General features: G+C 42.7%; 1 protein-coding gene across 1 annotated transcript in view; it reads left to right on the top strand.

Annotated features, from left to right (window-relative positions):
* The window catches only part of LOC124554047 (adenylate cyclase type 5-like), a 589,866-nt gene that overhangs the window by 481,273 nt on the left and 90,148 nt on the right, over nucleotides 1-18,445 (top strand). Inside the window, exon 17 of the mRNA XM_047128083.1 lies at nucleotides 13,494-13,713. Within this exon, the coding sequence (XP_046984039.1) occupies nucleotides 13,494-13,713 (220 nt within the window). The remainder of the gene's footprint in view (nucleotides 1-13,493; nucleotides 13,714-18,445) is intronic.

Raw genomic sequence — 18,445 nt, 5'->3', positions numbered from 1 at the left:
GCGCGACCGCTACGGTCGCAGGTTTGAATCCTGCCTCGGGCATGGATGTGTATGATGTCCTTAGGTTAGTTAGGTTTAAGTAGTTCTAAGTTATAGGGGACTGATGACCTCAGAAGTTAAGTCCCATAGTGCTCAGAGCCATTTGAACAATTTTTTTGATTACATTTTCACACACTTTGGGTACATAGATCCTGAGAAATCAGTTCCCGGAACAACCACCTCTGGCTGTAATAACGGCCTTGATACGCCTGGGCATTGAGTCGAACAGAGCTTGGATGGCGTGTACAGGTACAGCTACCCATGCAGCTCCAACACGACACCACAGTTCATCAAGAGTAGTGACTGGCGTATTGTGACGAGCCAGTTGCTCGGCCACCATTGACCAGACGTTTTCAGCTGATGAGAGATCTGGAGAATGTGCTGGCCAGGGCAGCAGTCGAACATTTTCTGTATCCAGAAAGGCCTGTACAGGACCTGCAACATGCGGTCGTGCATTATCCTGCTGAAATGTAGGGTTTCGCAGGGATCGAATGAAGGGTAGAGCCACGGGTCGCAACACATCTGAAATGAAACGTCCACTGTTCAAAGTGCCGTCAATGCGAACAAGAGGTGACCGAGACATGTCACCAATGGCGCCCCGTACCATCACGCCGGGTGATACGCCAGTATGGCGATGACCAATACACGCTTCCGTTGTGCGTTCACCGCGATGACACCAAACACGGATGCGACCATCTTGATGCTGTAAACAGAACCTGGATGCATCCGAAAAAATTACGTTTTGCTATTCATGCACGCAGGCTCGTCGTTGAGTGCACCATCGCATGCGCTCCCGTCTGTGATGCAGCGTTAGTGGCAACCGCAGCCACAGTCTCCGAGCTGATAGTCCGTGCTGTTGTAAACGTCGTTGAACTGTTCGTGCAGATGGTTGTTGTCTTGCAAACGTCCCCATCTGTTAGGGATCGAGACGTGGCTGCACGATCCGTTACAGCCGTGCGGATAAGGTGCCTGTAATCTCGACTGCTAGTGATACGAGGCCGTTGGGATCCAGCACGGTGGTCCGTATTACCCTCCTGTACCCACCGATTCCATATTCTGCTAACAGTCATTGGATCTCGACCATCGCGAGCAGCAATGTCGCGATACGATGAAGCGCAATCGCGATGGGCTTTAGTCCGACCTTTATCAAAGTCGGAAACGTGATGGTACGCATTTCTCCTCCTTAGACGAGGCATCACAACAAAGTTTCACCAGGCAACACCTGTCAACTGCTGTTTGTGTATGAGAAATCGGTTGGAAACTTCCCTCATGTCAGCACGTTGTAGGTGTCGCCACCGGCGCCAACCTTGTGTGAATGCTTTGAAAAGCTAATCATTTGCATATCACAGCATCTTCTTCCTGTCGGTTAAATTTCGAGTCTGTAGCACGTCATCTTCGTGGTGTAGCAATTTTAGTGAGCAGTAGTGTATATCAGACATTTACTGTAAATATCCTTTTACATGAAACACCCAGAGTAGTTATCAAGGAATAGCATTTTACATTTCCATTTGTTTTTGCACCTCAGTGCTATAATGACGATTTCCTTACTTATTATCTTTTCGAAGCACATGAAGATTAATGTTCCTAACAGTTAATCTTTTTGCGTTAGCAAGAATGTACACAGAATTGTTTAAATAGATGTTACATTTCTTTAATTTTTTTCTTCCACTTCATTTCCTTGGTATGGTAGCACAGTTCGGTGAAGTCCTAGTGAAAATACACTCCTGGAAATTGAAATAAGAACACCGTGAATTCATTGTCCCAGGAAGGGGAAACTTTATTGACACATTCCTGGGGTCAGATACATCACATGATCACACTGACAGAACCACAGGCACATAGACACAGGCAACAGAGCATGCACAATGTCGGCACTAGTACAGTGTATATCCACCTTTCGCAGCAATGCAGGCTGCTATTCTCCCATGGAGACGATCGTAGAGATGCTGGATGTAGTCCTGTGGAACGGCTTGCCATGCCATTTCCACCTGGCGCCTCAGTTGGACCAGCGTTCGTGCTGAACATGCAGACCGCGTGAGACGACGCTTCATCCAGTCCCAAACATGCTCAATGGGGGACAGATCCGGAGATCTTGCTGGCCAGGGTAGTTGACTTACACCTTCTAGAGCACGTTGGGTGGCACGGGATACATGCGGACGTGCATTGTCCTGTTGGAACAGCACGTTCCCTTGCCGGTCTAGGAATGATAGAACGATGGGTTCGATGACGGTTTGGATGTACCGTGCACTATTCAGTATCCCCTCGACGATCACCAGTGGTGTACGGCCAGTGTTGGAGATCGCTCCCCACACCATGATGCCGGGTGTTGGCCCTGTGTGCCTCGGTCGTATGCAGTCCTGATTGTGGCGCTCACCTGCACGGCGCCAAACACGCATACGACCATCATTGGCACCAAGGTAGAAGCGACTCTCATCGCTGAAGACGACACGTCTCCATTCGTCCCTCCATTCACGCCTGTCACGACACCACTGGAGGCGGGCTGCACGATGTTGGGGCGTGAGCGGAAGACGGCCTAACGGTGTGCGGGACCGTAGCACTGCGTAGGATCCTACGGTCTTGGCGTGCATCCGTGCGTCGCTGCGGTCCGGTCCCAGGTCGACGGGCACGTGCACCTTCCTCCGACCACTGGCGACAACATCGATGTACTGTGGAGACCTCACGCCCCACGTGTTGAGCAATTCGGCGGTACGTCCACCCGGCCTCCCGCATGCCCACTATACGCCCTCACTCAAAGTCCGTCAACTGCACATACGGTTCACGTCCACGCTGTCGCGGCATGCTGCTAGTGTTAAAGACTGCGATGGAGCTCCGTATGCCACGGCAAACTGGCTGACACTGACGGCGGCGGTGCACAAATGCTGCGCAGCTAGCGCCATTCGACGGCCAACACCGCGGTTCCTGGTGTGTCCGCTGTGCCGTGCGTGTGATCATTGCTTGTACAGCCCTCTCGCAGTGTCTGGAGCAAGTATGGTGGGTCTGACACACCGGTGTCAATGTGTTCTTTTTTCCATTTCCAGGAGTGTATGTCGGTCAATAACCAACTACCAGATACTATTTTTCCATTTACTTTTTTTCAGTATATGCCTTTCATTTACTAATTAGTAAGGACCATGGAAATTTATGAAACACTCCTCCATTACATAATACGACCTCCAGATTGGTTTAATACTACGAATTTATGTGCGTTTAGCTTGAAATTATCATTTCCATATTAAGTATGAATTCACTACTTAAAGAACAGTGTCCCCCAGTTAATTATTTCATATTTATTTTAATAACAATAGTTCATGGAATATTAGTGGTTATCGGGAGAATGAAAGTCGTAGAGTTTACATCAGATACATACGCAGCTACTGAATTTTACCATGTGCTGAAATCAACCTGCACACTGCTTCCTGTGCATATAGGGATCTGTTGCTTCCCAACAGTACTATAATGACAACAGTCTCTCAGTTTTAACCCACTTTATTCATTCTTGAAAAAACCATATGGTCCCTAGTCAGTCTTATACAGTCTTCCATCAACCATTCAGTATAGCCACAATGAAAAGATTCACAGTGTAACTCTTACACACTCAGTCAGTCAGAATGAAGTTAAGTTAATTTCTGTTTTTACGGTTTATTTGTTGATAATACGATTGCAGGGTGCTGTTAAGCCAATGGACAAACACCTGATTTTGTTGATAACAAATCTAAGTACTTTAATATTAAAAAGGAATTACCTTCGTGATATGCTGCAAAATATTATTTATTTGGTTAGAAACTGGTTTTCCACCTCTTACGCCATCGTCTGGTTACATCTGAATCGCACAACCACGCAAAATGGCCTGTGCCCTACACACAAATTGCTGATAGAGTTACAAAAATACGCTAAATAATGTATTTTTATTGAATTGTGATGCCATCAGCTCACACTTTCTTAGTTCGTTGTGCAGTCGTACAATTCGGTCTTTTTAGGCCATTTTCAAGTATCTAAAGCGGAAGTCGGGCGATGCTGAGGGAATTTAGATTAGGAAATGAGACACTTATAGTAGTAAAGGAGTTTTGCTATTTCGGGAGCAGAATAACTGATGATGGTCGAAGTAGAGAGGATATAAAATGTAGACTGGCAATGGCAAGGAAAGCGTTTCTGAAGAAGAGAAATTTGTTAGCATCCAGTATAGATTTAAGTGTCAGGAAGTCGTTTCTGAAAGTATTTTTATGGAGTGTAGCCATGTATGGAAGTGAAACATGGACGATAAATAGTTTGGACAAGAAGAGAATAGAAGCTTTCGAAGTGTGGTGCTGCAGAAGAATGCTGAAGATTAGATGGGTAGATCACATAACTAATGAGGAGGTATTGAATAGAATTGGCGAGAAGAGGAGTTTGTGGCACAATTTGACTGGAAGAAGGGATCGGTTGGTAGGACATGTTCTGAGGTATCAAGGGATCATCAATTTTATTATTGGAGGGCAGCATGGAGGGTAAAAATCGTAGAGGGAGACCAAGAGATGAATATACTAAGCAGATTCAGAAGGATGTCGGTTGTGGTAGGTACTGGGAGATGAAGAAGCTTGCACAGGACAGGGTAGCATGGAGAGCTGCATCAAACCAGTCTCAGGACTGAAGGCCACAACAACAACAACAACAAAGCGGAAGCATTTTACATTGGATGTGTTATCACTTACGAATTGAACTTAAGAACAAGTCATAGCCTAAGACATCCTAGAAGATTTATAAGATTGTTAATAGAGGATTCGTTAATGGTTTATCATGTTATTAAATATTTGCTCCCATGATTACATAATTTGTCATAAAGTAAATTGGAAATAATTTTTCATATTTGTTGGTTTTGAACAGTTGTTGCAAAATTCATATATATGGTCAATGTTGGTGATGTACATACACAAGAAAGATTGTAATTATTATGTAAATTTGTAAATGGTACATTAAACCAAATCTACAAGTTCTTTGTAACAACTGCTTGGAAGTGGTGTGCCCCAATAAATATTTCCAATCTGCTTCTGGATATTACATGCAGTCATATTTACAACAACGATGGAAGATAAATTATTAATAAAATATGAAACAGACATACGATCAAAGACCTATATGGCTTCATGGACCATTAACGAATTTCTTTAAAATAGTTATAATCTTTCTAGTACATGTATGTTAGAAACAACTGCTCAAAACTAACATGCTACTACAATACGAGAAACTACTTACAGTTTATATTTTGACAGCTATATGCAAGCATAGCAGCAAAGATTATCGTGGCATAAGATACCCCCCCCCCCCATGAACCATGGACCTTGCCGTTGGTGGGGAGGCTTGCGTGCCTCAGCGATACAGATAGCCGTACCGTAGGTGCAACCACAACGGAGGGGTATCTGTTGAGAGGCCAGACAAACGTGTGGTTCCTGAAGAGGGGCAGCAGCCTTTTCAGTAGTTGCAAGGGCAACAGTCTGGATGATTGACTGATCTGGCCTTGTAACAATAACCAAAACGGCCTTGCTGTGCTGGTACTGCGAACGGCTGAAAGCAAGGGGAAACTACAGCCGTAATTTTTCCCGAGGGCATGCAGCTTTACTGTATGATTACATGATGATGGCGTCCTCTTGGGTAAAATATTCCGGAGGTAAAATAGTCCCCCATTCGGATCTCCGGGCGGGGACTACTCAAGAGGATGTCGTTATCAGGAGAAAGAAAACTGGCGTTCTACGGATCGGAGCGTGGAATGTCAGATCCCTTAATCGGGCAGGTAGGTTAGAAAATTTAAAAAGGGAAATGGATAGGTTGAAGTTAGATATAGTGGGAATTAGTGAAGTTCGGTGGCAGGAGGAACAAGACTTCTGGTCAGGTGACTACAGGGTTATAAACGCAAAATCAAATAGGGGGAATGCAGGAGTAGGTTTAATAATGAATAGGAAAATAGGAATGCGGGTAAGCTACTACAAACAGCATAGTGAACGCATTATTGTGGCCAAGATAGATACGAAGCCCACACCTACTACAGTAGTACAAGTTTATATGCCAACTAGCTCTGCAGATGACGAAGAAATTGAAGAAATGTATGATGAAATAAAAGAAATTATTCAGATTGTGAAGGGAGACGAAAATTTAATAGTCATGGGTGACTGGAATTCGAGTGTAGGAAAAGGGAGAGAAGGAAACATAGTAGGTGAATATGGATTGGGGGACAGAAATGAAAGAGGAAGCCGCCTGGTAGAATTTTGCACAGAGCACAACATAATCATAACTAACACTTGGTTTAAGAATCATGAAAGAAGGTTGTATACATGGAAGAACCCTGGAGATACTAAAAGGTATCAGATAGATTATATAATGGTAGGACAGAGATTTAGGAACCAGGTTTTAAATTGTAAGACATTTCCAGGGGCAGATGTGGACTCTGACCACAATCTATTGGTTATGACCTGTAGATTAAAACTGAAGAAACTGCAAAAAGGTGGGAATTTAAGGAGATGGGACCTGGATAAACTAAAAGAACCAGAGGTTGTACAGAGATTCAGGGAGAGCATAAGGGAACAATTGACAGGAATGGGGGAAATAAATACAGTAGAAGAAGAATGGGTAGCTTTGAGGGATGAAGTAGTGAAGGCAGCAGAGGATCAAGTAGGTAAAAAGACGAGGGCTAGTAGAAATCCTTGGGTAACAGAAGAAATATTGAATTTAATTGATGAAAGGAGAAAATATAAAAATTCAGTAAGTGAAACAGTCAAAAAGGAATACAAACGTCTCAAAAATGAGATCGACAGGAAGTGCAAAACGGCTAAGCAGGGATGGCTAGAGGACAAATGTAAGGATGTAGAGGCCTATCTCACTAGGGGTAAGATAGATACCGCCTACAGGAAAATTAAAGAGACCTTTGGAGATAAGAGAACGACTTGTATGAATATCAAGAGCTCAGATGGAAACCCAGTGCTAAACAAGGAAGGGAAAGCAGAAAGGTGGAAGGAGTATATAGAGGGTCTATACAAGGGCGATGTACTTGAGGACAATATTATGGAAATGGAAGAGGATGTAGATGAAGATGAAATGGGAGATACGATACTGCGTGAAGAGTTTGACAGAGCACTGAAAGACCTGAGTCGAAACAAGGCCCCCGGAGTAGACAATATTCCATTGGAACTACTGACGGCCGTGGGAGAGCCAGTCCTGACAAAACTCTACCATCTGGTGAGCAAGATGTATGAAACAGGCGAAATACCCTCAGACTTCAAGAAGAATATAATAATTCCAATCCCAAAGAAAGCAGGTGTTGACAGATGTGAAAATTACCGAACTATCAGCTTAATAAGTCACAGCTGCAAAATACTAACACGAATTCTTTACAGACGAATGGAAAAACTAGTAGAAGCCAACCTCGGGGAAGATCAGTTTGGATTCCGTAGAAACACTGGAACACGTGAGGTTGTAGACTTAGAGAAAGCTTTTGACAATGTTGACTGGAATACTCTCTTTCAAATTCTAAAGGTGGCAGGGGTAAAATACAGGGAGCGAAAGGCTATTTACAATTTGTACAGAAACCAGATGGCAGTTATAAGAGTCGAGGGATATGAAAGGGAAGCAGTGGTTGGGAAGGGAGTAAGACAGGGTTGTAGCCTCTCCCCGATGTTGTTCAATCTGTATATTGAGCAAGCAGTAAAGGAAACAAAAGAAAAATACGGAGTAGGTATTAAAATTCATGGAGAAGAAATAAAAACTTTGAGGTTCGCCGATGACATTGTAATTCTGTCAGAGACAGCAAAGGACTTGGAAGAGCAGTTGAATGGAATGGACAGTGTCTTGAAAGGAGGACATAAGATGAACATCAACAAAAGCAAAACAAGGATAATGGAATGTAGTCTAATTAAGTCGGGTGATGCTGAGGGAATTAGATTATGAAATGAGGCACTTAAAGTAGTAAAGGGGTTTTGCTATTTGGGGAGCAAAATAACTAATGATGGTCGAAGTAGAGAGGGTATAAAATGTAGACTGGCAATGGCAAGGAAAGCGTTTCTGAAGAAGAGAAATTTGTTAACATCCAGTATTGATTTAAGTGTCAGGAAGTCATTTCTGAAAGTATTCGTATGGAGTGTATCCATGTATGGAAGTGAAACATGGACGATAAATAGTTTAGACAAGAAGAGAATAGAAGCTTTCGAAATGTGGTGCTACAGAAGAATGCTGAAGATTAGATGGGTAGATCATGTAACTAATGAGGAAGTATTGAATAGGATTGGGGAGAAGAGAAGTTTGTGGCACAACTTGACCAGAAGAAGGGATCGGTTGGTAGGGCATGTTCTGAGGCATCAAGGGATCACCAATTTAGTATTGGAGGGCAGCGTGGAGGGTAAAAATCGTAGAGGGAGACCACGAGATGAATACACTAAGCAGATTCAGAAGGATGTAGGTTGCAGTAGGTACTGGGAGATGAAAAAGCTTGCACAGGATAGAGTAGCATGGAGAGCTGCATCAAACCAGTCTCAGGACTGAAGACCACAACAACAACAACAAGATACCATTAGCAACTTCTCTATAAATTAAGCTAGTATCCTCCTGGTACATATTAGGATATGACTCATTTCTATGTTAAATTCGGAAGTGGTACCAATGGATTCAATGCGCAGTGCTTCTGTTTCAGATACGTGAAAATAGCTGAAGGTCAAAATTATACAAACGCATATCAAATAAAGATAATGGCAGCTAAAGGTATCTCAAAATCAATTAAGAAATTCATCACAGGTGCGAACCCTGTCCCACTGAAGATTTTTAAATAACGTGATGCAGAGTGGTTCCAAAGGAAAATATTATTTTTTCTAGCACATACAAACTTTTACATTTAACAAGAAAATGAAAATATTTTTACATACCTAGGAACAATTACATTTAAGAAAAGATGAAAATTAAGTTGTTATTGTTATTGTAATTTAAAGATGAAACTGGAATTAAATTCAATATTGTTATTTAAAATTTTCATAACAGAAACTTAATTTTAAAAAGGCCAAAGGGAAACTGTACATGTTCATTTGAACTTAAGTTGTCACCTTTCGTCATATGTTCGTAAACACAGTGTCCCATCATTGTCATATCTTTTATATCTGTATCAGAAACACGTTTCCATTGTGAGACCTTAACTTTTCCCGGCGAAATGAATGTTCAAATAACTTACGGGCTTGCTGCCGGTTGACGTCGCCGACCATCGCCGATATTTCGACAGGAGCACACCCTGCCATTCTCAAGGCACAACTGCAAGGAGGAAGCAATGTGCAAGGGAATTTAATACCTCGGTTCACAGGGCAGAAACAAGTAAGATACCTTATACAGAACAAGTAACCGCAGAGTCAACACACAACCAAAGATAACCAACATCGGAAATATAGTGACTATTTATCAACAGGTGAGGTAGCACTAATTCTGTCCCTCTGTTTATTGACGAGAGACAGAGCCGGATTCCAAGCATCATTTAAACAAAACTCACCATCTCTGTTTATAAGGTTGCTTGATAGTTTGATTTCAACAGCTTCCTTAATAACACTGTCCCAGTAACTGGACGTGCAAGCCAGAATCTCCGTGTTGCTGTATTCCATAGGATGACCTGTGTCAACGCAACGTTCTGCAATAACGGATTTGCTCGGCTGTTGTATGCGTGTGTGACGTTCATGTTCAATACACCGGTCTTCCACAGTCCTGATTGTCTGACCAATATATGACATGCCACAGCTGCAACGAATACGATTGACACTAGCCTTACGCAAACCAAGATCATCTTTTACGGACGCCAACAGGACCTTAATCTTAGAAAGTGGTCGAAAAATACATTTCACACCATATTTCTGCAAAATACGGCCAATCCTGTTGGAAATGCTTCCTGCATAAGGCAAAAAGTGCGTAGACTTAGGTGCCACTTCGTTGCTATCGTTACTCACCCATTGCATAGAAGGCTGATGGCGCAACGCACGTTTGATCTGCCTCTCACTATAACCATTCTGACGAAAGGTGACTTCGAGATGTGATAGCTCAGCTGCCAAACTTTCAGGGTCTGAGATAACGAGGGCCCTGTGAACCAAGGTACGAAGTACTCCTTCACGCTGAGCTGGATGGTGGCAACTATCAGCTCGCAGATACAAGTCAGTGTGGATGGGCTTCCTATAAACAGAATGTCTCAACGTACCATCAGTCTTCGTTCTGAAGGGAGACTGATGGTAGGTTGGGACAACAAGATTGGCCGTATTTTGCGGAAATATGGTGTGAAATGTGTTTTTCGTCCACCTTCTAAGATTAAGGCCCTGTTGGACGTCCGTAAAAGATGATCTTGGTTTGCGTAAGGCTGGTGTCAATCGTATTCCTTGCAGTTGTGGCATGTCATATATTGGTCAGACAATAGGTACTGTGGAAGACCGGTGTGTTGAACATGAGCGTCACACACGCGTACAACAGCCGAGCAAATCCGCTATTGCAGAACATTGCCTTGAAACCGTTCATCCTATGGAATACAGCAACACGGAGATTCTGGCTTTGCACGCCCAGCTATTTGGATAGTATCATTAAGGAAGCTGTTGAAATCAAACTATCAAGCAACCTTATAAACTGAGATGGTGAGTTTTGTTTGAATGATGCTTGGAATCCGGCTCTGTCCCTCGTCAAAAAACAGAGGGACAGAATAGTGCTACCTCACCTGTTGATAAATAGTCACTATATTTCTGATGTTGGTTATCTTTGGTTGTGTGTTGACTCTGCGGTTACTTGTTCTGTGTAAGGTATCTTACTTGTTTCTGCTCTGTGAACCGAGGTATTAAATTCCGTTGCACATTGCTTCCTCCTTGCAATTGTGCCTTGAGAATGGCAGGGTGTGCTCCTGTCGAAATATCGGCGGTGGTCGACGGCGACAACCGGCAGCAAGCCCGTAAGTTATTTGAACACGTTTCCATTGGTTTATGCTCCAATCTCGATGAACTCATGCCCAGTGTGATCGTAATTGATGATATCATTGAGTCAGCATGGGAACATGTAAGGGTCGTCTGTTGTGAAGTTCCATCCTCAAACATCTTGGCTGAATACTGAACTTCAAAACGCACTCACCTGCACCGGCACTGTACCGCGATGACAAACAAATGATCCAAAATTGCATCACTTGTATGTGGAAATCTGGTGCTCCATACCTTTGGAACCAACCGATCACTTGCCATCCATGACACGCAGAACCGCTCCAGTTTAGCGTTCCAGAGGTGGACAAAGGCGTTTTTGAACAGGTTTGGCTCATCAATATGCATTATCTTGATCAAAAGTATCTGAAAACTCCTATTTAATGCGGAAATAACCGCTAGATATTACAGGAGAAAGACCCAACAGTTTAAATTGATGCAGAGAGTATTGTGTTTTCAATATAAAAGCATTATGCTAGCTAGGAGAGCTAAGAGACTTCGAAACTGGAGTAGTTCGTAGGATGCTACACGGATAGTAAATCCACCACAGACATTTCAGTCATTCTGAAGCTGGCCCCGTCGACTGATGGTGATATGATTCTGAAGTGGAAAGGTGAAGAAATAACCATAGCTAAACCAAGACCTCCAGATGGCATGTACTGATGGACAGGGAACAACGAGCATTAGTGAGGCTGATAAAAGATCACATGAAACCAGTGCAAGGAATCACTCGGGAGTTGCAGAGTACCACCAGCAATCCATCTTGCAAATTACTGTGCATATCAAGTTGAAATGACTGGGATACAATGGTCAAGCAACTCCTCATAAGCTACACATTTCTGTTTTCAGTGCTAATAAGGGAACCTCCCCATCGCACCCCCCTCAGATTTAGTTATAAGTTGGCACAGTGGATAGGCCTTGATAAATTGAACACAGATCAGTTGAGAAAACAAGAAGAAGTTGTGTGGAACTGTGAAAAAATAAGCAAAATTTACAAACTGAGTAGTCCATGGGTGACATAAGCAACATCATGGACGAAGTGTGCTAAGAAGCGCCGTGGTCCCGTGGTAGCGTGAGCAGCTGCTGAACGAGAGATCCTTGGTTCAAGTCTTCCCTCGACTGAAAATTTTACTTTCTTTATTTTTGCATAGTTATTATCTGTCCGTTCGTTCATTGACATCTCTGTTCACTGTAATAAGTTTAGTGTCTGTGTTTTGCGACCGCACTGCAAAACCGTGCGATTAGTAGACGAAAGGACGTGCCTCTCCAATGGGAACAGAAAACATTTGATCGTAAGGTCATAGGTCAACCGATTCCTCCACAGGAAAACACATCTGATATATTCTATACGACACTGGTGACGACATGTGCGTCACATGACAGGAATATGTTGTCGACCCACCTAACTTGTACACTTGGCGAATGGGTAAAAAGATTCTTCTACCTTGCCCGATTTAGGTTTTCTTGTGGATGTGATAATCACTCCCAAAAAAGTGATGAAAACATAAGAGTTTGTCACGTAAACTGAAAATAAAAAATTAAACTTTTCACTCGATGGAAGATTTGAACCAAGGACTTTCCGTTCCGCAGCTGCTCACGTTACCACGAGACCACGGCGCTCCTATGTTACTATTGTCCTTATTGTTGCTTATCTTCCCTTGAACTACTCAGTTTGTATATTTCGCTTATTTTTTCACAGTTCTACACAACTTCTTCCTGTTTTCTCAATTGATCTGTGTTCAGTTTTTCAAGGCCTATCCACTGTGCCAACTTATAACTAAATCTGAGGGGGGTGCGATGGGGAGGTTCCCTTGTAAGTGTTGCTTGAAATGGTGTAAAGAGAGACGCCACTGGAGAGTAGATGAATGAAAGCGAGTAATATGGAGACATGAACCACACTACATTTTTAGCAATCAAGGATCAGAATTTGGCGAATCACTGGAAAAAATTGCTTGCAATCATGTGTAGTGTCTACAATGAAGTTGCGGAGAAGGTGCTACTATGGTGTGGGAGTGTTTTTCTTCGTAATGGGGTGATTTTTTTTATTGCACATGATAAAAAGCTAAATGTGGTAGGATGTGGACATATTTAACAGTTTTGAGATGATGATAGTTTGGCGCAACATGACATTAGACCCCCTCATGAATCAGAATCTGTGTGGCAGTGATTTGTGGAGAATAAGATCCCTGAAGTGGACTGAACTGCCCACAGTCCACACCTGAACCCAACTGAATATTTTTGGGATGAGTTGGAGGGTCGACTTAGGTCCAGATCTCAGGGTCCACCATCACTACCTTTTCTTGTTTCCACTCTTGAGGACGGATGGGCTGCTATTCTTCCACAGACATTCAGATACTTCACCAAAAGTGTCCCCAGCACAATTTAAGCCGTCATAAGGGAGGAGGGTTCACACCTGTCATATTTTGTCCGCTAACAGGTGTCGCAGTACTCTTGATCAAGCAAGCATACGTTCCATTGCACCACATGTGGAAACCCCGCACCAGTGTGTATGTATGTCTGTAGGACCTGTACCACGAGCAGTGCGAGTCGGTGTGCGTCATGTTCGCCACCATCCCCAACTTCTCCGAGTTCTACGTCGAGCTCGAGGCGAACAACGAGGGCGTCGAGTGCCTGCGACTCCTCAACGAGATCATCGCCGACTTCGACGAGCTGCTGTCCGAGGAGCGCTTCCAGTGCGTCGAGAAGATCAAGACCACCGGCGCCACCTACATGGCCGCCTCAGGTTGGTCGGCTCGGCTGAGACCCTTCCTACCTTCCTTACTCCTTCCCTTCTCGGCGCCGAGCAACCATGCAACGCCAGATATGGATTGGTATACGTGTACAGAGATCCTAATTAAAATGGAATGCCATTCCCAGAGATATTTTTAAAACTGCCTGCTTCCGCCGTCCCATCCCTTGGAGAAGAATCCATGTACCCCTTCTATGTGCACTTATTGTGTTTAACATGTCCAAATGTGAGATAGCGGTGGGATCGGCTTTTTGAAACCATCTGTGTGGTGATGTAGGTTAAGGACCAAGGAATCACATCCTGCAGCTATTCGCCCTGGTGGCCTCTTGTCTGCAAATAATTGACGAAATAATTTCGAAATTTCACGTGATGCTCTATATGTTTAAAAATAGTAAAAATTTACAGATTGGTTCCGTAGAATAAGGTTTAATGTACTGGCCTCATACGCAAAATGGTGTGGGTCCCAGTCTTGTTGAATACTTTCAATTTTTTGTATTTTTATATCTTTATCAAAATGACTTCGATCATTATATTTATACAATCAATCGGTTTAAATATATTTTTTACTATTCCTTTGTGAAGTCATATTAGTCATCGTATGAAATACATCATCTGCTCTCAATTATCTTGCTGTCAGTCTTTTCCCACATGTAATCCGTGAACATGTGATTTTGACTACTGTTATGTATTAACTCCGATTTAATTGTTTCTATTTTTGCACCTTATACTTTCATCAATGTTATTGCATTCTTTATTTCTATTTTTCATTTTTCTTGAATTTCATTTTACTTATGAACCTTGTTTTCATTAAATCACCATCCGTGGTATTTTGTCCACAGTTCTAGAACATCTTTTAAATGTTTGTCTGATGATTGCCATGCACGAAGATATACATCTTGTAACGAAATATATCAAATGGCTCTAAGCACTATGGGACTTAACATCTGAGGTCATCAGTCCCCTAGACGTAGAACTACTTAAACTTAACTAACCTAGGAACATCACACACATCCACACATCCATGCTCGAGGCTGGATTCGAACCTGCGACCGCAGCAGCAGCGTGGTTCCGAACCGCCTAGAACGGATCGGCCACACGAAATATCTATTCTTGACATCACTGCACAGTCAGTATAAATGGATCATTTCGTCTTTTGTTTTTTAACCGACAGATCGGCATTTTCAAATGTTTAAACATTATGACAGATACATAAAAATAATTAAATTCGCAAGGACGAAGGTTCCAATTGTAAAAAGAATGGCAGGAAGAAATTTGACAGCAATTGAAGTAGTTAAAACGTTGATTAAAGTAACAGAGGAATAGAAAAAATAAACTATGGGTAAACATATTAATTGAATAAAATAACGATCAAGTTCATTTGGATAAAGATTAAAAATTTAAAAAAAATTAACGTAACTTACGAGATTTGAACCAACAAACGTTCATATGAGAGGTCTGTACCTTAACCATTACACTATGCAACCAGTCTATAAAATGTTCGTTAAATACCCAAACTTTTTTGTCGGGTGCTAGCAAACTAAGGCTCACTAGGGTGAATGGTGGCAAGGCGTGATTCTTTCGACCTTAACGTACGTCACCGCATAGATTCCCGAAATGCAAATTTTCCCATGTGTCTTTCTGTAACTACCATTCTGCGTTCAAAGTCTGTTAACTCCCGCCCTGCGGCCATAGTCACGTCGGAAATGTTTTCACTAGGGTCACAACGAGTACAAATGACAGATTTGCCAATGGATCGCACTTTTATACCTTCTGTACGGGATACAGCCGCCATATGTACATTTGCATTTCGCTGTCACGTGACTAACTGCTAAAGCTTTTAAAGTCACAGCTATGAAAAATCGTATTTGACTTCTCGGTTACGAATAAAGAAATGTGTGTGTCAGTGGTTTTGGAAATTCAATCCCTTAGGGGGAGGGGGAGGAAATAGGGAATGGAAAGTTTTGTGAAAGTATTTCGTTATGAAAGCATTTTTAAAGGTAAATTTATGAAACTTTGTAGTTACCTTATCGGTTAGAGATAAAAAGAAGTACGTGTTTCAATGTTTTTGAAAATTCAATCTCTGAGCAAATGTAATAGGGGATTTCGGTATATTAAACATATTTAAATGGAAATCGGTATTTTTTCTCCGGTAGAAAAAAAATATGTGTTAGCAGATGAAACTTTCTGTGGAAATATTACCGCATGATCTCAAAAGGCAGGATTAACAAACACCTCCAACTGCGACTACCAGGACAGCTTTTTCGTCAGAAGTACATCCGGGAAAGATCATGATGTTGCAGTTTGTGAACTAAATCAAAGAAATGTATCACCACGACATAACGACTTTGTCATAAATACACAGGAAAAGAAACGGATCTATAACACGTCAGTTTTTCAGTAGCCCTAAAATATCTTTACAAAATTATTTTTGTTGCAATTACTACGCAAATTAATCATTACTGATGCCACGTTTAAATATGATTCCATCCACAGGAATATCCGTTTGTCACGACCAGGGACGGTGTTTCTAGATTGTTGATTCGCACGTGGACAGTGTGTGGAAAAATGTATAAATGTTTCTTTAATTTTCAGTTCTTATTGTTGCAGATGATGCTGTCGTTCATGTCTAGAAAAACCATGAGAAGATAAACAAATTGGAAAACGATTTAGAAAAGATACCTATTCGGTGCGAAAATTGGCAATTAACCCTCATCCACATGAGTCCTAAAAATAATCCGTTAAACTTCGGTTACACGATAAATGAACCAAATCTAAACGCTATGAATTCACCTAAATGCCTAGGAATTACAATTACGAACAACTTACGTTGGAAAGAACCCATGTAAAATGTTGTGGTGAAAGCGATCCAAAGACTGCGTTTTACTGGCAGAACACATGGAGGATGCATCAGATCTACTACAGAGACTGCCTACACTACGCTTGACCGCCCTCTTTTGGAGTACTGCTGCGATGTGTGGGATCCTTACCAAATCGAGAAAGTTAAAAGAAGAGCTGCATGTTTTGTATCATCGCGAAATAGGGGAGGGAGCGTCACGGACACGATGAGGATTTGAGGTGGACACTGTTAAAACAAAGGCGTTTCTCGTTGCGACGGAAATTTCAATCACCAACTTTCTCCTCCGAATGCGAAAATGTTTTGTTGACTCTTTCCTACACAGGGAGAAACGATCATAATACTAAAATAAGCGAAGATCAGAGGTCGAACGGGAAGATACAGACGTTCGTTTTTTCTGCGCGCTTTTGGAGAGTGGAATAATAGAGAATTATTGTGAAGGGGGTTAAACAAACACTCTGCCTGACAAGTGTGATTTACAGACTATCCATGCAGATGGAGATATAGTTGCTTTATTAAATTTTAACGCCCTATCTACAGGTTAGTTTGCGTTGAGTTTGTATACTTTCCGCACAGTGTGTAGATCTACGCATGAGTAACAGGCGTAACAACACACGAGATCTTAAATAAAAACAAAGAAATCTGTGCACACCTTAGTCTACCGGAGCGAAGCACAGAGTTCTTAGTTAGTGCTACTGTAACACTCCTTTGGGGCGCGCCCAATACTGGTTGGTTGGTTGATTTGGGGGAGGGGACCAAACAGCGAGGTGTCAAGGATGGGGAAGGGAGTCGGCCGTGCCCTTTCGGAGCAACCATGACGGCCGGCATTTGCCTGAAGCGATTTGGAGAAATCACAGAAAACCTAAATGAGGGAGGCCAGACGCGGGTTGGAACCGTCCTCCTTCCGAATACGAGTCCAGTGGCTAACCACTACGCCACCTCACTCGGTCGCCCAATGTTGCTTTTACATCTGAAGATTTCTCTCCGTTCAGAACGTCATGCTGTGCTCTCTTTGCTAGAAACTCTTCAGTCCAGTGTCACAGCTGATCTGCTTCTGTGGATTAGATGGCAACTGTATCGAACACCTTCCGAAAGTCAAATAACAGTACATCGACCTCGGCGCCGGCATCTGCCGACTTCTGGTTCTCGTGGACGAACAGGGTGAGCTCAGTTGTGCAAAATCGGTGTTTCCTCTGCAGGAATCGACACGGAGTCCGTAACCAATGGTGTTGGGAAACGCAGTTAGGTCCGTTCCTCCATGACACCCAAAAGGCAGCAGATACCGGTGCCGAGGTAGATACCGCGTTCCCTGACTTCGGGTAGGTGTTCGATACAGTTGCCCAGTAGGCACAATGCGAACTTACCGAGTGTCGGACTAGATTTGTAACTATATTCAAGACTTCCTTGCAGACAGAACTCAACACGTTACTCGTAAAGGAGCAAAACTGATCAACGTAAATGTAATTTCGGAAGTACTGATAGGACATACTATACACTGAGGTGTATGTATCCTTTCAGACACCCTTTTACCCGGCGTAATGCAACAAGTGGGCGTGGCATGGGCTCAACAAGTTGTTGGAAGTCCGATGCAGAAAATTTGGTCCATGTTGTCTCCATAGGCATCCGGAATTCTGAAGGTCTTGCCAGTGCAGGATTTTGTGCACCAACTGACCTGTTGATTATGTATCATAAATGTTGGATGGAATTCATGTTGGGCGATCTAAGTGGTCAGATCATTCTCTCGAATTGCCCAGAATGCTCTCCAAACCAATCGTGAACAACTATGGCCCAGTGACATGTCATCCATCGTTCTTTGGGAACATAAAGTCTACGAATGTCAGGAAATGGTCTCCAAGTAGCCGAACACAATCA

This window comes from Schistocerca americana, chromosome 11 (genome assembly GCF_021461395.2).
Source record: "Schistocerca americana isolate TAMUIC-IGC-003095 chromosome 11, iqSchAmer2.1, whole genome shotgun sequence".
In the NCBI taxonomy this organism is placed as follows: Eukaryota; Metazoa; Arthropoda; class Insecta; order Orthoptera; family Acrididae; genus Schistocerca; species Schistocerca americana.
This window is presented reverse-complemented; position numbering and strand designations above follow the sequence as displayed.